Below are 23,054 nucleotides of genomic sequence, written 5' to 3'. Positions count from 1 at the left end.
GATGTGGACTTAACAATCGACCATTTGTGGTAAATGATGACTCTGAGGCAACAGTTGACACTGGAATGGCAAGGATATCCCTTGCAATATGTTGCAAAGTAGGATACTTTGGCCCATTGGATTTCCACCATGCCAAAATATCAAAATCCACATTTCTTGGCATTAAATCGTCCTCAAGGTAATGGTCCAACTCCAATTTAATATTCCCACCCCTTTTTTTCTAAGTAAGATATCTTTCAAAGTCCATAAGGGAGTCATCAAGTTGCGGATCCTCTCCCACACAAGGGCCATAAGTACCTTCCCTACCCATTCTCCCAGAACTATAGTCATGAATTATTTCATAACAAATATCTCTAACCCTTTGAATTTCATTATCAACTTCATCACCATAAATTATTGGAAAATAATATTCTAACAATTCAATCTTATATTTTGGGTCTAAAATGGTTGCCACGGCCATAACACCATGAATCACATTCCAATAACAATCAAATTTTTCCAACATTTTAAATGTCATACTCCTAATCACATCATTTGCGCTTGTAAACCAAGAATTCAAAGCTATTTTTATTTCACACACCTTAGGAAAGAAAAGATTAGCTGTAGGGTATGAGGTACCTGAAAATAACTCTGTAACCTTGTGAAATACTGCCAATCTCTCACATATATTACTTGTCTCCATTCTTCCTCCATTGGAATGCACTTATAAGATGACTCACATATGTTCAATCGATAAAAGACATTTTGATACTTTATAGCAATAGAAAGCATGAGATAGGTAGAGTTCCAACGAGTCTTACAATCAAGGGCTAGTTCTTTGGTACATTCAACATGTGCTTGTCGGGCTATCTCTTCAAACTTCTGTCTTCTCTTTGTTGATGCAGTCCAAAATCCCACACTTTCTCGAATCTTTTCAATGCATGATCCAATGACATCCAAACCATCCTGAACAATCAAATTAAGAACATGTGCTGCACAATGCATATGCAACATTGATCCACGCATAATAAGTGCACCATGTTAAAGCTTATCTAAGATAATTTTTATAACTGCATCATTGGTATTGCAATTGTCCATAGTCACAGTAGATAACTTCCTATCAATATTCCACTCCAACAAAGTATTTAGAAGGACACTAGAAAGCATTTCTTTCGTATGTGGAGATGGCACATAAATAAACCTTAAATGAGAAATTTAAATAATTAGAACCAACAATGATATAAGTTCATAAAACATTTGAAAAGAATTTAATTGAAACATAAAAATGAATATATATTTTTAAAAAAGTACCTCATAACTCAGTTTTGTAATCTCCACAAACCATCAATGAAGTGTGCAGTTACAACCATAAACCCTCGCTTTTTGTTTTGTGAAGTCCACATATCAGTGGTAATAGAAATTCTACCATGATTCTTATCAATTTCATGCTTTGATTTCTCCCTTTCTTTCTCGTAGATGCTCAAAATGTCCTTGATTGTGTTCCTAGAAACCATCCTGGACAATGGTTGAAGAGAAGTTGAATATTTTCTAAAACCAATGTGGTCAACTATAGAGAAGGGATACTCATGCAAGATGATCATACGAGCAAGTTCATTTCTTGATATATTTTGATCAAAATTATAAGCATTCACACCTGCCATTGAATCCACTTTATTTTGATCCCTGGCCAAAAATTTTTTATTCATATCCCTAATGTCTTGAAACTTTCTCCTTGGACATATTTTCACGTGGTCATGCAAATGTTTAGTGCCATAATTGGATCCCCTTACTAGCAATTTCTTACAATAATTGCATTCAGCCTTGTCTTTCTCATCAACTCTCTCTCTTAAAATGATTCCAAGCAATTGATTTGTACTTCCCCTTTTCTTGAATTATTTCATTGCTAGGCTAGACTGCCTGGACATCGTTTGGCATATTCAACAGAGGTGATGATGGGGTTGCATTATCTTCATCTACTATCAAAGGAAATTGATTGCTACCAGATGGATTGGAGCTACCAATGTTTTCATGTGAAGTCATTTTTTTTTTCTAATGTTAATTTAGCAACTTAGTAATGGACAAACTATATTTCTCCAACAAAGATAATATAAAATAATGGAAATGAAAAAAAAAAAATTAAAACAAATCTCCTTGGCAACATCGTTAAACAATTAAACTACATTTAGCAGCATTGTTAAACAATTAAATTAAAAATCATAGCACCCGCAGCACATACACAAATGGGTATTCATATTTTTTTGATACCGGGTATTCATATTTCATTGGCCTAAAAAATACTAAAACAAATCTCCTTTATACTAAGTAGTGTGCATTATTTAATTCCTCCCATTTTGTGACTATTTCATAGAGAATGGGACAAAGTCTCAAACCTATACCTTATATTTTTTAATAAAAATACAGAAAACAAAATTAAATTGTATATAATTTTTGTGTGGAGAACGAGAATGAATAGCTAGAGGCTAGTACATGATTGATGCCATCATATTGGCAATCAAACCAATAGGGAAACATATTCCTCATATCTTGTTCTCCAAAAATTAAAAAACAAAAACCCAGCTTGTAAAATAGATATGGATTTTGACAAGCATAAAGAAGCAGTGTTGTTAAGCAGCCAAATGCCCACACAAAATTACAAAAACAATGATACCGACACAAATATTTAAAGCCTCAGACTCGTACCTCATTAAAAAAAATTATATTATGTTCATGATGAAAAGTAAGTTGAGAAAGACGTATGAATCATGAATGAAATTAGTAATTCAATAGTATATAAATTTGTTTCTAACAAAGACCAAAAAATAAAAAAAATAAAACACGTTAAAATTGGTACCTTATTTCAAACTTTGCTAAAGAGAAAAAAGAGGTAGAGTCACATTAGGTAGAATAAAAGAAGCTGATGATATTTTTGTTTAAATAGTAGGGTTTTAGGGTATGAAAAAATTACAATTTAACCCTTATTAATGCAAGGCAGAGCGGGGATGGGGTGGGGTGAGTCTAAAAAGTGTAAACCCATCCCCACCCGACCTCGTGACGCGGGTCTAAAATCTCGCCCCATCCCCACCCCACCACTTTTGCAAGGTGGAAAAAACCCTCACAGAGCGAAGCGGGGAGGGGCCGGTCAAGCGAGGCGGGGCAAAATTGCCATCCTTATGTGGGAGTATACCATTCATAAAGAAAATATGAAGAGTTTCTTTTTGGAAAATGCTAACGGATACCCTTAGGACAATGGTTAATGATCTATTTAAAAAAAAGTTTTTAAGGAAAAAGAAAAGAAAAATTAATGTTTTGATAGTTTTTTCCATTTCCCATAAAAGTGGTGTCAAAACTTTCCAAAAATATATTATTAACCATTGCCATAAGAGTACTCGTTAGCATGACCCTAAAATTATAATTATGCTTATAAAAAATTTTGTTTTATGTGAATATATGTTTGGATATTATATATACCATGCATAATTTAATGAAAAACTTATGGCTAGTTATGCACAATAATATATTATTCCACAGAAAATCACTCATTCACTTCAACTTTCCCTCCGTCCAAACAAGATGCCAACATTGATCTTTCTAGAATTCCCATTAACTCCATTTGCTTTCACCGAAATTCACATAAGATTTCTTCCATCAGCTTTCACATAAATTGTTATTACTATAAAAGAATCTTGTTTTAAATGAACATATGTTTGCGTATTGTATGGACCATAAGGAGTTTTATAGGGCGTATGGCGACCTAATAATATAAGCTGCCAAAATAAAACACTCATTCAACAGAAGGCAACCATGATTGTAAAAAGGCACGGGTTATGTTGGATGAATTTCAGACTACCAATCACTCTATTCAACAGCAGCGGGGCACTTTGCAGGACTTTTGGATTTTACCATCGGCACATAGCTATAAAGTTAACGTGGATGGGGCAACCTTTTCTCAAAATCAGCAAGCTGGTGTTGGTGTGGCTGTCAAGGAACATGAAGATAGGGTAACGGCAGCCATGAGCAAAAAGATTCACCAACCACTAGGGCCATTGGAGATTGAAGCAAAAGCTATGGAGGAAGGGATTTCTTTTGCCTGGGATATTGGTTTACACGAGGGGATCCTGATTCAAAAATTATAGCTGATGCCCTCATGAGTTTATGTGTTCCACTGATCACGATTTCAAATATCTTGGAAGGGGTACGGCCCGTACGGCAAAAACTTCAAGTTTTTCGGGCGGTCAATGTCTCTCATGTGAAACGGCAAGAAAATAAGCCAACACATATTTTGGCAAAATATACGAAAAGAGGTAGACAATAATGATTATTTTGTAACTTGAATAGAGGAAACTTTAAAACGGATTGAGATGTACTAAATTTATCTTCTTAATAAATTTTACAATGTTCGCATGTAAAAAAAATAAATAAATAAAAAATCTAAAATTTTTAATTGAACAAACCCAAATAACAGTAATATGATTGGTTATATATGTTAATTTTTTTAATTGTTTTTTACATAAGTACAACTTAAACCCTCTCTTTATATATATATATATATATTTATGGTCATAGATAAAATCAAGATGTTGACTTTTCATCTTCCTTAACATTAATATGACGGGCTTGTATATATACTGAATGTGAATGCTTGAAAAAGCATCCATGGTAGATGAAAAGTAAGGCATCTATGACTATCAATGCCAAACCTTCCCCCAAAGGTTCCATGAAGAAAGATCCACACTCATCCATAGATAGGTTACACCTAACCCTCCTGTCCCTTGATTTTATTTGTATGACCAAAGAATTCCAACTCTCTAACTGCATTTATTGGATAATAATAATAATAATAATAATAATATTTATTATGAGATATCTAGAATAGAGTATCATTTATTGGTATGAACAATAATAATTAATGGATCCACTTAATGGATTTGGGCATGCAGGGCCGGCCCTAGGCTTAGGCCAATTAGATCATTGTCTAGGGCCCCCTTACTAGAGAAGGCCCCAAATTTGGGGGGCAAATTTTATTTATTTATTTTTTATATATAAATATTTTTGGGAGATATTAAACATTTTAGTTTACATTTTTTTTTTTCACTATTAAGAAGGCTCAAAGAATTAAGTAATACTAGATATAGAGATAAAACAAATTTAAATAAATAGGTCTTACAAATAGATGTGTTACTAATCACAAGTAATTTAAACAGGAAAATGTTAAAAATACTATAAATTTTACTACATAACTTTTATTTATTTAATTATTTTTATACAAGATAAAAATTCTACTCTAATTTAATTTAAGTGTATATGTGTGTAAAACTCTCTTCTAAAGACTTAAATCTCAGTCATTGCCCCCACGCCTCACAAGAACTTATACTTGTGAAATGATTACTACACCAATAATGCGTGGTGATCTCCATAACTTTTATAATTTGATGTGACAATGAATATGATAAATAGATTTCAACAAACTATTGAATGCATTTTTGAAGGAATATTTGTGATTGGTGATATATTTTTATAATTCTCATGTTGTAAATTTTATAATATTTCTAGTATTTTTGTAAGCCTCATGCCATTGATCACATTCATTACAACACCAGTTTGTAATAAAATTTGTTATAACTTTAGCATTTTCTTAAAAAAAAATTATTAAAAAGTAAAAAGAATGAATTTTAAAAAATTATTCTATAAAATGCTAGTTAAATATTATTTAAGTGATAACATAAAAGCCCCATTTGAAGATTTTGCCTTAGGCCTCCAAAACACTTGGGCTGGACCTGTGGGCATGCAATAGATTTTAATGATATTTCTCTTTTTCCTTTGCACTGTTAGAAATATTGTATTGATTAATACAACTATCTGAACGAAAGAATCTAACTTACAATAACTAAAAAATTGTATGAGTAATTATAAAATACTTCAAAAAGAGTGTTATTATGTTAATTAGGGCATATAATATCTCCCCTGACCTCACCCTCAATTTTAAGAGTGTTATTCACTTAGAGATAGTGGGAATTTAGGTACTAATCAAATACACTAATTTATAAATATACAAATGTATATATATATTAGGATTATTGAACTCTGATTTTTTTTTTTTTTTTTATTTTTCCTTTGCACTGTTAGAAATATTGTATTGATTAATACAACTATCTGAACGAAAGAATCTAACTTACAATAACTAAAAAATTGTATGAGTAATTATAAAATACTTCAAAAAGAGTGTTATTATGTTAATTAGGGCATATAATATCTCCCCTGACCTCACCCTCAATTTTAAGAGTGTTATTCACTTAGAGATAGTGGGAATTTAGGTACTAATCAAATACACTAATTTATAAATATACAAATGTATATATATATTAGGATTATTGAACTCTGATTTTTTTTTTTTTTTTTGAAAACTACTGAAATTTGATTAAATATATTAACTCATAAATATTAAAAAAAAAATACATAACTTATGAACACTACATAATCACAGTAATCACAAAACAGTATACTTTTTCTCTATCCAAAACACACCATCCCCTTAGGTCAATTGAGGAAATGTTATCTTAGGGTGTGACACTCTAGACAGTAGAATTATGGTGCATGTCTTATTGCATTAGATGTTGGTCGCTAAGTTTCGGGTTCGTTGCTTTGCCACAATGGGACTTGCTTGGTTGCAGCAACCCTTTGCACGGGGGTGTTGCGGAATAGTCTGAATGCTATGATCTTGGGCAACACTAAGTTGAGCCAAGCTTGGACCCAATGGCAATGGACCTATTCACACTGAGCCTACAAAAAGCTCCCCCCAACACCAGGAAATCTTCTAACTTGTTGTAGTCTTCTCAAAATGACAAAATATAATATGTAATCCTCTTCCCCTTTCATAGTGTTAGACCCTATTATGAATTATTATGAGCCCTAAATTGGTCATGATTTATTAAAATGTAAGCTTTTAATATTGCAGTTTGTGGAGTCTCACATTCCTCATACGCTGCTATATTCTTTCTATATGTCATGAACTATTAGTCACAATAATTTAGATCCCCCATTTAAGGAACTGAGGGCCACAATGATTCAGTGGATATTTTCTTTGAATTTGTTAAACTTACACATTTGTTATTTATTACGAAAAAAGAAAACTGGTACAAGTATTTTAGCAAAGTTGACAATCCACTAATTCAGGCATAAAATAAAATAAAATTGATCTATAATATAAGGAGATTAACTTATTTTAAAACAATTTGATGTTCATTGGATGCAGAAAAACAAAGAGTCCACACACGATGAGATAATAATCACAAAACAGCTATTCCAGCAAGGCTCATAAAAAAAATGTCTAGATCAAGAAGACCTCCATTAATAAAAAAAAGAAAAGGGCCTCCTTTAATTCCCACCAAAAGTTATGCATTATTGTGTCTACACACCATATCTCCTTTAACAAAGCAAAATTGTACTAGTAGAAGAAAAAGTACAAATGAACAAATGAGATCAAATATATCAAAGCAAAAACCACGAAGCTGTAGTATAACACGGATATTCTTCTTTAGTGACCTATTTGCTTTATTAGAGAGGAAAATGTATAGGAAACTGTGAGAGGGATGTGTGAATGGACAGTTGCCCCATAAAAAAAAAAAAAAAAAGACTCCTAGTGTGTGTGACAATTATAGAAGAGACGAGTGACCAAGTCGTAATATATTCGATAACCCATCACTGATACATAGAGTATGCATTTTTCTTTTTCATTAAGCATAGAGCATTCTAAAAACAATTTTGACCTCCATGTAAAGGTTTCAATCAGATCGACCCCTCACTCGATTTTCACTAGATGAAGCTTTAAAAATAAAAGGCCAATTACACGTACCGCCCTATTGTATAGCTTATAGACATGGAATTACCTTGCAATTTATTTTGTGACACTTACCTTGTGGTTTGCTGATGAGGATTTTTCAATAACTATAACAGAATTTGATGATGCTCAGTGTCAACATCACATATAAGAAAGAAATGAAGAAAAAAGATTGTTCATCCCTCACATTTCTAGTTCTCTCTCTAAATTCTCCTTCAATCATCATTTTAGTTTGTATTTGTATATATGTTTACGAGGCGTAAGCTTTAAGATAGAACCGTCTTTTTCTTCATTTCTTTCTCTATAATCTATATATGATGTTGGCACTTCGACCCAAAAAAAAATATATATATATATTCAACCCTCACATTTCTAGTTCTCTCTCTAAATTTCTCCTTCAACCCTTATTTTACTTTGTGTCTGTTTACAAGGCGTAAGCTTTAAGGTAGAACAACTTTTTTCTTCGTTTCTTTTTCTTATTATTTTTTTTTTCCAATGGGTGTTGTTGGAATCTGTTAAATCATCAAATTCCATTAAAATTAGCAAAAACCTCATAAACAAACCGCAAGGGAGGTAAATGCCTCATAAAAGAGACTACTATGAGAGTGGTATCTATAATTTGCACTAGAAGTAATATTCATATATATCTCCAGCTGAGCCTACACACAAACACAGAAGCGTAGGGCATGCATTTTTGTTCTTCATTAAACAAAAGATATCCTAAAAGAACATTATAAACAATGCTCTTTTCCCATGGTAAAGGTTCCAATCAGACAGACCACATGTCTCTCACTCAATTTTCTATAAGCTCAAAGGTTTCTTGCCAGGCTTATTCATATCTTAAGGCATCTCAAGTGGAAGTCTGGCACATTGAGCAACTGGAGCTCTTATTTGATCCTAACCAGAAAAATATGATTTAAAACAGAAAATTCTTTACAAAATAAACAATTGATCAGGATTAAATAGGTATAAGCTAATAGTTTTATAATATTCCTTCATCGATGCTTTTATTGTGATTAAACCCAAAAAAATATATATATCCAGAGTGAGATAAGTATCTTAATTTTATTAAAAAGAAGATTAAAAAAAGAAAGCTACAATTAGAGGAGAGACCATTTCTGAAAATCCATGATAAAGGTATAATATCTCAATTTCGGCAACTGATTGCCTTAAGAAGTAATGTACATGTTATTCAATTATCTTCATCTGGAGAAGCATATAAGTTTCGCCCACAACGGTCACATATGTTAGAACTAGTTGGGGAGACCTGCTCTGGCTTTGCTTTCTGCATCTTTGGTAGATCATGCTCAAGAACATCACTCAGTGCCTTTGAGGCTTCTTGGAGTTCATCCAAACTGAAAATATATATGTAATATAAGTCATACAAAAAAAAAAAAAAAAAAAAAAAAACAGTTATTCATTCTAGTGTAATATCTATTTGGTGTATGATACCCAAAAGTCCCCTCACTTGTCAACTTTGTTTCCCAGTCGCTAATATGTCAACTATGTGAAAGAAAAGCACAATGAAAACAACCTGAAAGTTTTGATGACATCAAAATTTTGAACGTGCACCCAGCATGTTTCCTTACCTGATTGAGAGTGGGGGAGTTAATCGGATGATAGTATCATGGGTGGGCTTTGCAAGAACTCCTCTCTCCTTTAACTGTAGGCAGATATCATATGCAGAAATAGGACGTAGATTTTTGCTGTTGAGCTCCACAGCATTGAACAAACCTCTACCTCGAACTTCCCGTATGTAGTTTGGGTATTGCTGCTGAATCTTAAGTAGATGGTGCCTTAACTCCTGTCCCAGTTGGGAAGATCTATAGAATTGAGAAATATCAAGAGACAATTTATGCATCAAATGGGGATAAAAAAACAAAGAAAAATAAATAATGAAGGCAGCCATAGATATACATGATGAATCTCGGAAAAGAAAGCATAGTTATTTCAAAGCCTAAATTTATGTAAACTCTATTATGACAAACCCCAATTTGTAATCCGATTGAGTTGAAAGATGGAAGCTCTACTAAGTACTAAAACCTTTGGGCTTTAATTTTAAAAGGAAATTTCAAAGAAGCTATTGCATAAAGTACAAACAAGTATTATTTTCCAAACCATAATACAGATGAAATAGTTGTTCCGCCACATTTTACATTGGCTTGTTGAGAGCCTTGTGAAAGCTCTCTGCAGCTGACTACCGCTTTCTCCTTTCCTTTGTCCTTCTATGGTTCTCAAATTGATGATTGTGTATATATATGTGTCTTCATTGCAGGATGTCAGTCAAAGCAATTTTATATGCTTGAATAAACATAGTTGCAAAATGTATGATTTAGTTAATGATTCAGCTTTAAACTACCATAAATAGTACACCCATGGGAATACCTGTCCCACCCACCTTTGCCTTGGGCTATAAGTTGGATTGGGATGATTATTCCCTATTGCCAGGGGGGTCACAGGAAGGAGATACCTGTCTCAAACCTGTCCGGTTGTCATTCCTACCAGGAATGTGTTAGACACTTTTTTTTTTGGGTTTTGGGTAAACAAGAAATGCAAGTTAGTCAAATACTTGAATAGAAATGTCAGGATGAATATAATCCATAGAAGTGAGAAATGGAGAAAACTCCATTAATCATCAAATGCATCATTCTTGTATAAATATATTGGCACTTCAATCCTTTCTGCTAAATAGAAAATCAGGTATTAAGTATTATAGTAAGAAATCTTAAAACTGTCTGAATCTCCAGATAATTAAGCCACTAAAGAAAATAAATTTTCTATCATGGGATAACAATGTAGCTGTTATTGTCCTACTTGTTTATATCATCTCATGATACAACATTAGGCAGTGGATTTGATACCTCTCAGCAAGTTTCTCATCTTTGATGACATCTAGTGAGGCGATGGCAACTGCACTGGCCAATGGATTTCCCCCAAAGGTACTGCGAGTAATGAACAATAAGAGAAGTGTGAGCTCTCATATAATATATCCCAACAGCAACACAAAGAAAATGGCAGACTTAAAATGAAAGAAAAATATATTGAAGATGGTAAAAATTAAATTAATGGAAAACGGTAAACTTTAGGAGAGAATTTTTAGAATCAGCCTAATAGAAACAGCAATTTCAAGAAAATGTTTTTCTTTTTTCCTTTTTGGGAAACAGAAAGAAAATATTTTAATATAAAAAAATGGCATAATCATGCAGCATGATTTTGTTTTTTATTGGTAAGTTACACTATTATATCTCAGGTAATGTGGATTGAATTGGATAAGTGTGTTGTGCGAGCATGTGTTGAGTCCCACATCAAGTGTACAAGGTCGAACTAGGCTATGTAAGTGATTAAGAGTATCCTCGATTGTAATTTGACTAGTCCTTTTGGGGTATAGTGCAGATATAGCTAGAGCTTCCTTAGATTGTGACAAATAGTATTAAAGCTAACCTGGTAATGCCATATGGCTCAAGGGCACTACAACACAATGTGGGACCAGGCAAGGATGTCAGGAGTTTAAGTAGGTGAGATTGTGATACCCCATATTACATGGATTGGATAGGATAATAGTAACTATGCAAGCGTGTGCTAAATCCCACACCAGGTGTTTACTAGATCGAACTAGTCCTTTAGGGTATAGCACAAATACGGCTAGCTCTTCTTGGGTCGTGACATGCACATCTACTTTGACTTGGTGGGTTTTGAACTCACAACCTAGCTCTCCACTCACATTTTTGAGAGGAGAATGTCCATTTGAGTTAAGGTTCATCGGCTGCAGCATAGAAGTTTTTAAACAGCAAAAATACAAAGACAAATACAAAAAATTTTAACTGACAGAAAAAGACTAAAAAAATTGATAAGTGAAAGGTGCTCAGTGTGGCATATTTTTCCAAAGAAATAATCCACGGTCATTGCTCCTCACTATGCTATTTTATCAGTCATCTTTTCAGCACTTCTATATAACTAAAGCGGAAAACACCTGAAACACTTGTGACAAATCAATCACTCCCTTGGAAATTAAAAGTATCCCAAGACCCCTATCTCCTTTGCAACAAAAGAATATCAGCAGAGTTATTACCTTCCACAATGATATTAAAAAACTCAAATCTAAGTGCTCTAGGATTGTTCACTCACTACAGCTTCAATAGCATCCTTTTATTTAAATGAAAGATTTAAAGACAGAAAAATTTGCAAAACCTATATGGTTTATTATTAAACCCCATTAGACACGAGGGAACAACCATATAACTGCTTTGATTATGTCACTTAGAGAAGGAAACCACACCCTTCCAAGAGGAATGAATAAAGGTAGATCTATCAACTTCTAACCAAACCCTCAAAATGAATCTAGGAGGAAGCATCTTATAAATAAGACAGAATCCCAATCCGAGAATGAGAAATGTATTTTTCTAGGTTGAACTTTAACCGTATCAAACTTGTCTTACAAATTGTACAACTCCTTGCTACCAATATGTATCAAACGTATAAATTAAGGAATCTTTCTAGAATAATCATTTGATAGACTCCAAAACATGGCAACCGGAGCTCAACTTGGAAAAAACTAAAAGTTCCAGCCATGTTTCAGAAAATATAAATGGTTCCAAATGTGGCTAGACTTGATGAAAGTAGTATTCAACTTCACTGATCCATATGCATCATTTCACTCAGAAAAAAACTAAGTGTATAGGTAAATCATGTCCAATATCTATTATGGTGTTTCTTCCAAGAGGTACTTTGTTCTACAAAACACTGCTTGTCTATGTACAATTTGCATAAATTTGCACGTTATTTGCAGAACTAGAATTAACTGGCCAACCATCCAAAGTGAGGTGCATTACTGTTGAACCATTAAAACCTTACTGCATCATTATCCTGTTTGGCTTGACTTTGTTCTTCTTTGGTTGCTATAACATATTACTAGAAGTGAATCGACTTACTATGTGTAAATCAAACCTGACCATTTCCACTTGTATGCACTATTAAAAAAAATCCTTACAAAACTGGAGTCACGTGTCTTGGTAACATTTTCTGAATCAGAATATATAAATGGGTGTTGTAATGTGTCCAGGAAAAATATTTTAGATCAAGATGGACAAGAATTAGAAATTAAAGGCTGATTACATAAAATAGTAAGTAGGTTAAGAAATAAATCATTTATGAAATACAAGTACTTATAAATGCAAACCTTCCATGCTCTCCAGGCTGGATACAAAGCATTACATCTTTGTCTGCAAGCACTGCACTTACAGGTATCACTCCACCACCCAAAGCTTTTCCAAGTATCTGGAAAAGAAAATGAAAAAGTTGTTATATGTACTGTATCACATTGGAGTATTCAATAAGATTGTTAAGTTAGTTTAAACAAAAAATGCCTCCCAAGCATAAGAAAGAAGTAATGAAGATACTGTGCAAATTGCATTTCACATCTCTCAAACTTAGTCTCTATGACATTAGTGTTGGTATGATCGCACCCCAAAAAAAAAAAAAAAAAAGTCTCTATGACAAAATATTCAGATATGAAATCTCTTTTTCATCATGCAAGACACATTAGGAATACAATGCAAAGAGGCAAGAATTTTCTCAGGCAGGGTAAACAAAGAATACAAATGTTAGGTTAACTTCAAAAAAGTATATACTCAATTCTATTGTGAATCCTGTTAAAAGTATGCTTTTCTTGTTTTAAGTCCATAGTTCTAGAAAGAACCAATTCCCAAAATTTTAATTCTTCACTTTCAAAGCTGTCTTATTCAATCTTGTGTGACTATTTATGGAATCTCATAATAAGATATTGGTTATGGGTGGATAGGAAGAAGTTTATCAGAATTTATGAGTTCGTTCTTTTCTTTTTTTTTATTGATAAGTTATGCATGCACTTAGTGGGCATTGAACCTGCAACCTTACCCTCCATCCCAATATTAGGTGTTATTTGATCTAGAGTTCCTTGGCATTAGTAGTTCATATCTATAACAAAAACACTTTGAAGGTAGTTCTGCATATAGACAAGGAATAGTCAAAGTCCACTTTCAAGTATAAGTCCAATAGATGGCAATTATGGCCTTCTGAAAACAACCAAGTTCCTAAGGTTTTAAAACTTTTCTTCCAAAGTCTTCTTATGTGGTATTGTATGATCAAATTGGTTGGGTGGATAAACATAATTCCTTTACAAATTCATAGCTATGATAAATAAAATGGTGGTGTAAAAAGCTTCTGCAAATAGACAATGCAATCATCAAAGTTTTGAATAGAGTATGAAACCTTCATAGTCCCACACACACACACAGAGCCATCATTTCATAATGTGTAGGCCTCTCATTTAAACCCCTAAAGATATATCAGGATACTTATATTTAAATATTTTATTTGGATACTGAATTGTGGGCAATACATCAATACTTAGCAACCCAGCTTCGTACAGATATTTGAACAAGATATAACAATGTATCCAAAATGGAGAAAATAACCATATGAGTGTCATGTCCTCTTGATTTGTGAATACAGAATTGAGGCTAACATGACAAATCAAAGGGATGCAACATGGGTAATTTTCCTGGTGTAATTTGCAATCATATTGTAGTATAATGGTTCAAGTAAACATCAGTATCCAAAATGTTTCTACATTCACATCTAACACTTGGTAAAAGTCATGAAAATTATAAAGAATCTGGAGAGAGAGATTTTTGGAGGGGATGGGGGGTGCTCACCACTACATCTGGGCGCACTTCTTCCCAATCACAAGCCAGCATTTTTCCTGTTCGTGCTAAGCCAGATTGCACCTCATCAGCAATCATTAAAACATTATATTTTGAGCACAGATCTCTGACAGATTTTAAATAACCATCTGGAGGAATTACAACCTACCAAAATAAATAAATTTTTTTCTCAGGAAAACAAAGAATTCAAAATTTGGAGGGATGGGACCTTGATTTTCCTCAAAAAGAAGAGGAAAAACATACTAAGAAAAGGAGGCAGTGCCTAAAAAAATAGGGAGCTTCATATGGTCATAGTTAAAAAGAACCAACTGATATGAAATTATTAACCAATTCTTGATGAAAGGTCAATGGATTTGACCAGAAAACATGTTAAGAAAGCTTAAAAACTAATTAAATAAAGTTGGTTATTTCCCATTGCCAGTGTTACATGGTTGCAATGTGTAGTTCAGAGCAACTTGACACAATAGCTCCGGATAAAGTTGCTCTCTTATCGCCTGCATTAAACGGTCAATCGTTGAAAGTAGCAATTAGGTACAGAACTCACAAAAAAAAAGTATGGGACATTCATTGGATATTCTAGAAATTAAGCACATATTCTTTAAGTGTGTCAAACAAGGAAGAGGAGAGTACCTTCCTGGTTTACTAGAAATTATCCAATCTACCTGCTAATGAGATATCTATGTCTATATATCAGGCATGTTACTACAGTCCATAAACAATTCGTTTTAGCCAAACAGATTAGACAAAAAGAAATTGGTGTAACCAACCATCAGCCATGTCCTAGTTCTATGATTTAGAAACTAGACAGATCTAAGAGTCAGGCACAACCTTGCACCAAAAGATATACCCAAGTCCTTGTAACACATATCATAGCCCTAAAGTGAGAAAATATTCATTTCCAAAACACATACCCCAGCCTCTCCTTGAATGGGTTCGAACAGAAATCCAGCTATTCGATCACCATTTTCTGCAACAGATAACAGAAACGCGCTATAATCAATAGTTCAATAAACTCTCCTCTATGGTTTTGAAGCAGTTCAGATGGATTGCAAAAGAATGTTTGAAGCATGTGATGATTTATACAAATAAGATAACTTATCTCAATTTTGGGTACAGTACAACTAGAACCAATAAAACATAAATTTTAGTAAATCTAAACCTTTGAAGATTTTCTCAAGGGCAACTGCATCCCCAAAATCAACTTTAATATGGCCAGGCAGCAACGGTCCAAAACCACGGGTGGCATCATTGTCACAACTCATGGAGATGACAGCTAATGTGCGACCATGGAAGCAGCCACAACATGAGACAATAATTGCCTGCATAAGGTTTACTTGAGTAAAATGTCTGAAATGGTAAACTCGTCTATATAATTGATCATTTACCAAAATAGAGAAAGTACAAGTTCTGGAAGAACAATTAAGTACCCATTAACAACTACAATCCAAAGTAAACCTACACAACAGAAGCAAGAATAACTGCTAGCTTTAAACTATATAGGAGTCAATATACCAAATTAAATAGAAAAACATAACTACCTAAAAAAGTTCATATTTCCAACAGAAATACAGAAGGTTTTAGAACTTCAAGCTCTGTATGTTGTTTCACTAGAATTTTTTTATTATTATTATTGGTAAGTTACTAATGCAACCATGCAACCAGTGGATGTTAAACCCACAACCTCACCCTCCACTTCACTCTTAAAAAGGAATAAGGTATCATTTGAGTTAGAGCTCATTGGCTACATTCTTTTACTAGCATTCCCAAATCCAGAAGTTAATATCAATCAATGACAAGATAAAATAAATAAATAAATAAGAAAGCAATGAATTTTGTGAACCTTCAAAGGTAATGCCAATCTAGAACAAGAAAAAAGAAAGCTAGAATGTTTTCGTCAAATGGTACCAAGACTGAAGTCAGCAGCAGTAATGAGGAGGTTACCGTTGGAGGAGCTACATGGACAAGAGTAAGGATATAAATTGATGTATCCACTATCCAGAGGAAACCAATGTAGTTATTAAAGTACTCAACTATTTCGTTCTGTTTCAGATAAATCTTAGAGAAATAGAGAGACCAATATGAAGTGCTCATATATAAGTATATTTTTCTCTAATAATCATAATCATAGGTTACAAACATATTCTAAGTTTAGGCCTCATAGCCTAACTCAAGGATAAATGAAGCAATAAGCCCAAAGCCACAATATTTTAGCCCAATCCCACAGAGTCCATGTTTCAAATTGTGACACATCTTGAAGACACATGCTGATTACTTAAGCTCGCCTTGCACTTGATATATCAGCCTCTTGCGTGAGGGAAAGACAAGAAGTCTTAATCTCTGCTTAAGATTTTAAAATCTTAAAAAAAAAAAAAATCATTTGTCAAACTAAAAAGTACACTAGAGCAACTAGACTTTAAGATATTGACACACAAAACGCAGTAGGTAACAACTCAATATATTTATTAATTACTTATACTTTCTACATTTAAAACTAATATTAACAAATATATTTGGAATTCCTTAGTATCTTATTCCTTCCCACAACCGAAGATGCTTTGCCACTGCTGCTTGCCTTCTGAAAGATCATTAGCAGTAAAAAAAGGAAAACCTCAAATTTTCTACCCTAAGCTTCCTCTACTTGTCTTTTCCATGTATTACTTGACATCATACGTCAGATCACTCCCAACCCGTATGTATTTCATTAGGCATTTACGAGCAACCAAGTAAAGATGGACAAAAACCTTATAAAGAAAAAAGTCAGACAGACAAAAACAACTATAGTACTCAGTAACCTTAATTCAGGTAAAGGAGTTCACTTGCCTCAATATCCAATAATTTGAAATAATGAAAGCAGAATATTAAGATAGTTATCAAAATAAGCATAATTATCCTGGCACCTACCTCATCTTTGGGAATTTTTTTCTTCTCGTAACCCCATTTCCTTGCCAACTTTAGAGCTGTTTCCACACCTTCAGCACCCGTGTTCATAGGAAGTACCATGTCATAGCCAAACATACTCCGCAGATACTCGGCAAATATTGGAAATTTATCATTATAGAAGGCTCGAGAGCTGAGAGTAAGCCTTTCTGCCTGTTCTTTCAATGCTTTCATGATCTTTGGATGACAATGACCCTACAGCAGTGAAGCTACGGAGTTGAAAAACAAGAATTCCATTTCAAATCAAATACAGATACAGATACAGATACAGATACAAATATAAATAACAAAAAAAGAGAGGCATTGGTCACTTCTTAAGGACTTCTAACTTTCATAAACTCCAATGGCATTGTGGTATATTCAGGTGTAGAGGCAAAAAGCTTCTGCCGGTGACTTGCAAAAATCAGACAAAATAGGATTTTGAAATACCAAGCACGACAATGATACTGTCATGTATACAATTAATGGGAACTCTCCATATTTCAACTTAGAAATGAATTTTGGCAAGAAAAATTTATGGCATTTGATAACTTACAAAGGCAGATGAAATTTTCTGTATCTCAACTTTTGAGATTGCTTGTTTATGAAATAGTAGAGATAAAGCACTGTTGATTCACTGGTGCAGTGACATACGTTATCATAAATTGTTCAATCTTCTTACCTGATTAACTGCAGAGTAGGCTGCGAGGAAATCCAGATATCTGTTGCCCTCTGGATCCCATACAGATGATCCCTTTGCTTGTGAAAAAACAATGGGGACTGGGTGGTAACTGCAGTTGATCCAGAAAAGTGGATGAGTTAAGTAAGTTCTCAGGAGGAAATACTCAATAAATCACTCCAACAGAAGGGTATTATACATGACAATCAGCCAGAACATAGCCCACTGCAGACTTCTGGAGTAAACAACAATCATTAAAAAAAAAAAAAAACAAATTCATAATTTACAGAACCCATCAAAAACTGCATGATGGAGAATGTGATGATCCACTGACTAGGCATCCTTCATCTTTACCATATGCCATGTACTTTTCATTTTCAAATTTCAACAATCCAAAAGACTTAAGAGTACAACATTTTTCCTATACAACCATCAAGGTTCCATTAAAAACTGCATGATAGCCAATGAAATGATCCACTGACTAGGCATCCATCATCTTTACTATACGCTGTGCACTTTTCATTTTCAACAATGCAAACAACTTAAGAATACAACATTCGCCCAATGCAACCATCAAGGTGGTACATACAGAGGAGCTTATTTCCATATTTTGTCTCTTGGAAGAGAGTTTTATAGACAAGTAAATAAGAGTTGGATTAATTCAAGGAAATCCGGCCATCAGATTAGATTTTAATTTAGAATAAACGCAATAATATTATTCAAATGGAAAGCTTACAATTTATACAAAGATACTTAATGTTCAAATGCTGAAAAACAGGACCCAACCATCCTAGAAATATGGACCAACTCACCAATAACTCAACGCAGGAATTAAGACTTAGTAGTCCCTTATGACCACAACTACCACATCTAACTAACAGCCAAGGTTTTTCTTATCCAAACCAAACACTACATTCCCTTCCTACTTCCTCTGCATGCACATAATACTCCCTCCCCCGTTAGGATGACCCTTGTCCTCAAGGGCATAATTCTAAAATTGCAACTTCACATGATCAAGACTCTCCCACATGGCCTCTGCTAGAGATAATCCTCGCCAATTCACAAGGATGTCCAAACAATCCACATCTACTGATAGAAAACAGCTTGAAGCCTGATCACCAAATTATTGTTTGTATCCAATACCAACGGTAACTAAGGTGGTGAGGACGCTTTAGCTCCAATCTTCTCTTTGAGCAAGGACACATGAAATATAGGATGCACTTGTGACTCAGGGGGTATCTCAAGCTTGTACTTTACCTGGCCAATTTGCTGAAAGACTCTAAATGGACCATAACATTATGGAACTAGCTTGAGGTTTCATTTCAAAGATACTGAGGCTCGCCTATAGGTCTGCAACCTCAAATAGACCCAGTCACCCACTTTTCTTAGTGATGCAAATAGTAGACTTGTTTATCTGAGCTTGAGCCTCCTTAAGGTTTACCTTCAAGTTTTTAACAATATGGTCCCTGTGCAGTAGCTCTTGCTCAACTGCCACAGCCTTTGCTGTGCCTCTGATATAACTTAACAATGAAGTTGGCTTTCTACCATACACCACCTTAAATGGTGTTCTTTTGATTGCAGAATGTCAACTTATGTTGTAGCAGAACTCGGCCCAAGACAACCATTTCACCCACTGCTTTGGTTTGGAGCTAGTAAAAACACCTCAAATACATTTCCACAGTTCAATTGACTACCTCAGTTTGCCTGTCAGTCTGAGGGAGACAGGGTGAACTGAAATTGAATTATCTAATGAATTTTTTAAAATGGTTCAAGGCATCCCATGCAATTTTAAAATGTTATCAAAGAAAACTTGGGCAATACTAACTGCTGAGTAAGGATGTGCAATTGATATGAATCAACAACAACAACAACAACAACAACAACAAATATAGTAGATTTTATTGAGAAATCGGTAAATCATCAATGAAGTCCATTGAGATATCCATGAATAACTGATCTGGCATAGGCAAATTTTGCAAGAGATCAGCATGTGACAGTTGCTCTAATTTATGTTGTAGACAAACTTCACAATCTCAGATGAATTGTTTGATATGTTCTCTCCAATAGAAGTTGGATCAGACTCAATGTAATGACTTATGGGAAACCTTCATGTGACCTGTCATGGAATTTGCTATTATTGTCCTTTTGCAATAGAGACAAAATCCTCCCCTTGAAAAAAATCTTCCCATGAAATTGTTAAGAAATGTGTGAAATCCATTTTGAACGATCTAGGAGAATAAGAGTGAGTGTTGTTCCTAACCGGAGACTCCACATTACTCCATGGTGTCCTCAAGGAGGGGCTTGTGAGCTCCCACCTTCTTCATGGTGCAGTGAATGCAAAAGCTCAGTGATCATCTCAAGAATTTGTAGTTGGTTGGCACTAAGTGAGCTGCCATTTTGCTCCAAATGCTCCACTTATTGATCCATTCTCAATCTTTGATATCACTTTGGTACATACAAAGGAGTTTCCTTCCCTATTGTGTGTCTTGAAAGAGAGTTTTACAAAGAAGCAAGTAAGAGCTGGATTAATTCAAGGAAATCCAGCCTCCAGATTAGAGTTTACTCAACTATCAAAAAACCATGAACCAACTCACCACTAACTCATCTTAGGACTCAAGACTCAGTACCATGTCTAGCAAAAAGATAAGGTTTCACTTATTCAAGTGAAACACTACATTTCCTTCCTATTTCCTCTGCATGCACATAACACAAGGCAAGTAAGGTAACTCTAGTCCCAACCATCTTCAGCAAGAAGAAGGCCCTGCCTTGTGAGAGCTAAGGCCAACAAAGGTGGGCAGACAGACACCATGTGTACAATGATTTTACCAACTGCCTTGCACCATGTTTGGGTTATATACCAAGAGAGAGAGAGAGAGGGTGGGGACTGACACTTTCTAGATAATTGCCAGTCTTCATCTGCCTTAAGGCTTAAAAATCTGAGGTAGTCTTAGAATGCCCTTCAGAACATAGCATGATAGAAATCAAATTTCTTTACAATCAGCTATAAGTGTTCAGACCTTCGCCAATGAGCTCCATCTCAACTGGCAAGCAGATGGTGAGGTCATGGGTTCAAGACCCATTAGGTGTGTTTAACTTTTTCCAATCAAAAATTCAGATCTTCAAGGATTTGAATCAGGTTATATGATCCTGTGTTTTGTCTATCACACATCTCTCCCTGATAAATTAAATAGTTCTAATTACTTCAAGACAGCTAATCTACTCATTTCATTAGTATCAACAACAATAAATCAGCACAGAAAGCACGAGTCTTGACCATGTTATATAATTCACCACGCGTAGATACACATTCAGAGTCCAGAATTAGACGAAAATAAGCAAAACCCAGAAAGCAAAACACCAAAAAGAGATCAAAAACTGAAGTTTGACGTAGATAGAGAAACAAAGGGAGAGAGCTCACTTGTGGGCACTGTATTCATGCTCAAAGTTGATGAGCTTTTGAGAGGAGGAACCAGCAGCAGCAGTAGCTTCAGGGACAGCTCCAAAATTCCTCCTCCCCCTGCAAATCCTTTGTGACAATATTGATTGCAAACCTCTCCTGCTCGCCATGGAAGAAGCTTGTTCAGATCTCTGTTCTAGATTCTAGTTTCTAGTCTTTTAACAGGATTTTTTGACACACAAACACAACACAACACACGCTCATAAAATCTAAAAGAATGTCGGGTTTGATGTTCTTTTTATATTTAACTATTGCTTACACGCGCACACACAGTTTCATCATCATGCTCCTCTTTATCCTTATCTATTATATATTGCCACATTGGAATATAATCATTATATATAGATAGATAGATGCTGCGTATTGGGTCTTCCTTTCTTTCTTTCCCTCTCAACCGTTCCCTTTCATTGTCATTGTATTGTGTTGTGTCACGCACGCGGCAATTCGTTGCGCTTTCCAAAGCATATCCTTGACTATCCCACATGCTATAATATGGTAATCAATAATTTTGTGAAAGCAATGGTAACCAATAGCCTTCATTTTTTTGAATTGGAACGAAGCCCAATTTCTACTAACCACTACTTTTTATTTAGGTGAAAGAAATGAGGAATCAAACGCAGTATTTTGCCACTATACAAGAATACTAAAGTACCAGTAGATTCAATTGAGAGTTGCTAAAAAAAAATTTGTAGTTTTACTAAGTTGTAGGGGTAAAATTATGACCTTTTCAATGTTTTCATGGACTTTGTTGAAAAGTTTGGTCCTAAAATCCTTGCATCCTTCCCTCCCTTCTCACCAACCTTTTGCACAATGTTAGGTAATAAGCCCAACAGCGTGTAAAGTTCAGTGATATGATGATATCCGCTTAAAGAAGTTTTGTTTTTTTATACTGACATCTAAAAGGATTCTGATCATGTGCAGTTAGATATGTAATCAAATAAACGGATTCTCAACAACAACAAGAAGTTTAAGACAAATTTGCACAGAACAAGCATCTAAAGCCTTATATACTTGTACATACGCAGATGGAAACAATTTTGTCAATACGATAGGGAGACCATTTTGATTTGGTTAAGGAACATAATATTTTAGTGCCAATTAATATTGATATATAGCGTTATATATATATATATAGAGAGAGAGAGAGAGAGAGGTGTTAAAATTTATATATTTTTGATAATTATTAATTCTAATATTAATTCAATTGGTTAAAGAAAATACATTGGTCCAATATATTAGCCTATATATCTTCTTTTATAACCCTTTTGTTTATTTTATTTTTTATTTTATTTTTCTTCTTGTATCAGTGAAAACACCCAAACACCCCCCAATACATTTCAAGGGGTATTCATACTAACTTGGTGGTTGGTAGCCCTTTTTCTTTTTGATTAGGAACCCATAAGTAGAACTCACCCTTAAAAACCGGTTTGCAAGAAGGTGCTCAAAAACTTATATACACATTTTTAAGCTTACATTAAAGCAATATGG

General features: G+C 34.2%; 1 protein-coding gene and 1 non-coding gene across 3 annotated transcripts; both read right to left on the bottom strand.

The window, feature by feature from the left end:
- Positions 1–2,442: 2,442 nt before the first annotated feature.
- On the bottom strand, positions 2,443–2,527 carry LOC112024478 (small nucleolar RNA Z102/R77). The gene has a single exon (XR_002884128.1). It is a non-coding gene; the product is annotated as a small nucleolar RNA Z102/R77 (small nucleolar RNA).
- A 6,332-nt stretch (positions 2,528–8,859) lies between these two features.
- LOC112024466 (ornithine aminotransferase, mitochondrial) lies at positions 8,860–21,956 on the bottom strand. Of its 2 annotated transcripts, XM_024057096.2 has the most exons (10): positions 21,528–21,956; positions 18,113–18,221; positions 17,416–17,646; positions 15,674–15,833; positions 15,426–15,481; positions 14,506–14,658; positions 12,990–13,087; positions 10,675–10,755; positions 9,403–9,636; positions 8,860–9,168 (listed from the first exon to the last, which is right to left on the bottom strand). In XM_024057096.2, exons 1-10 carry the CDS (start codon positions 21,674–21,676, stop codon positions 9,006–9,008), a joined length of 1,434 nt encoding a protein of 477 aa, XP_023912864.2. In that variant the 5' UTR covers positions 21,677–21,956; the 3' UTR covers positions 8,860–9,005. The 2 variants fall into 2 exon arrangements, with proteins under 2 accessions (XP_023912864.2, XP_065620036.1); XM_065763964.1 differs by lacking the exon at positions 21,528–21,956 and having other exon boundaries at positions 17,416–17,660; positions 18,113–18,224.
- Between the last annotated feature and the right edge of the window lie 1,098 nt (positions 21,957–23,054).

Source organism: Quercus suber, unplaced genomic scaffold (assembly GCF_002906115.3).
Source record: "Quercus suber isolate HL8 unplaced genomic scaffold, Cork oak 2.0 scaffold_535, whole genome shotgun sequence".
NCBI classification, from domain to species: domain Eukaryota; kingdom Viridiplantae; phylum Streptophyta; class Magnoliopsida; order Fagales; family Fagaceae; genus Quercus; species Quercus suber.
Note: the sequence above shows the minus strand (reverse complement) of the source record. Positions and strands in the feature narration are given on the sequence as shown.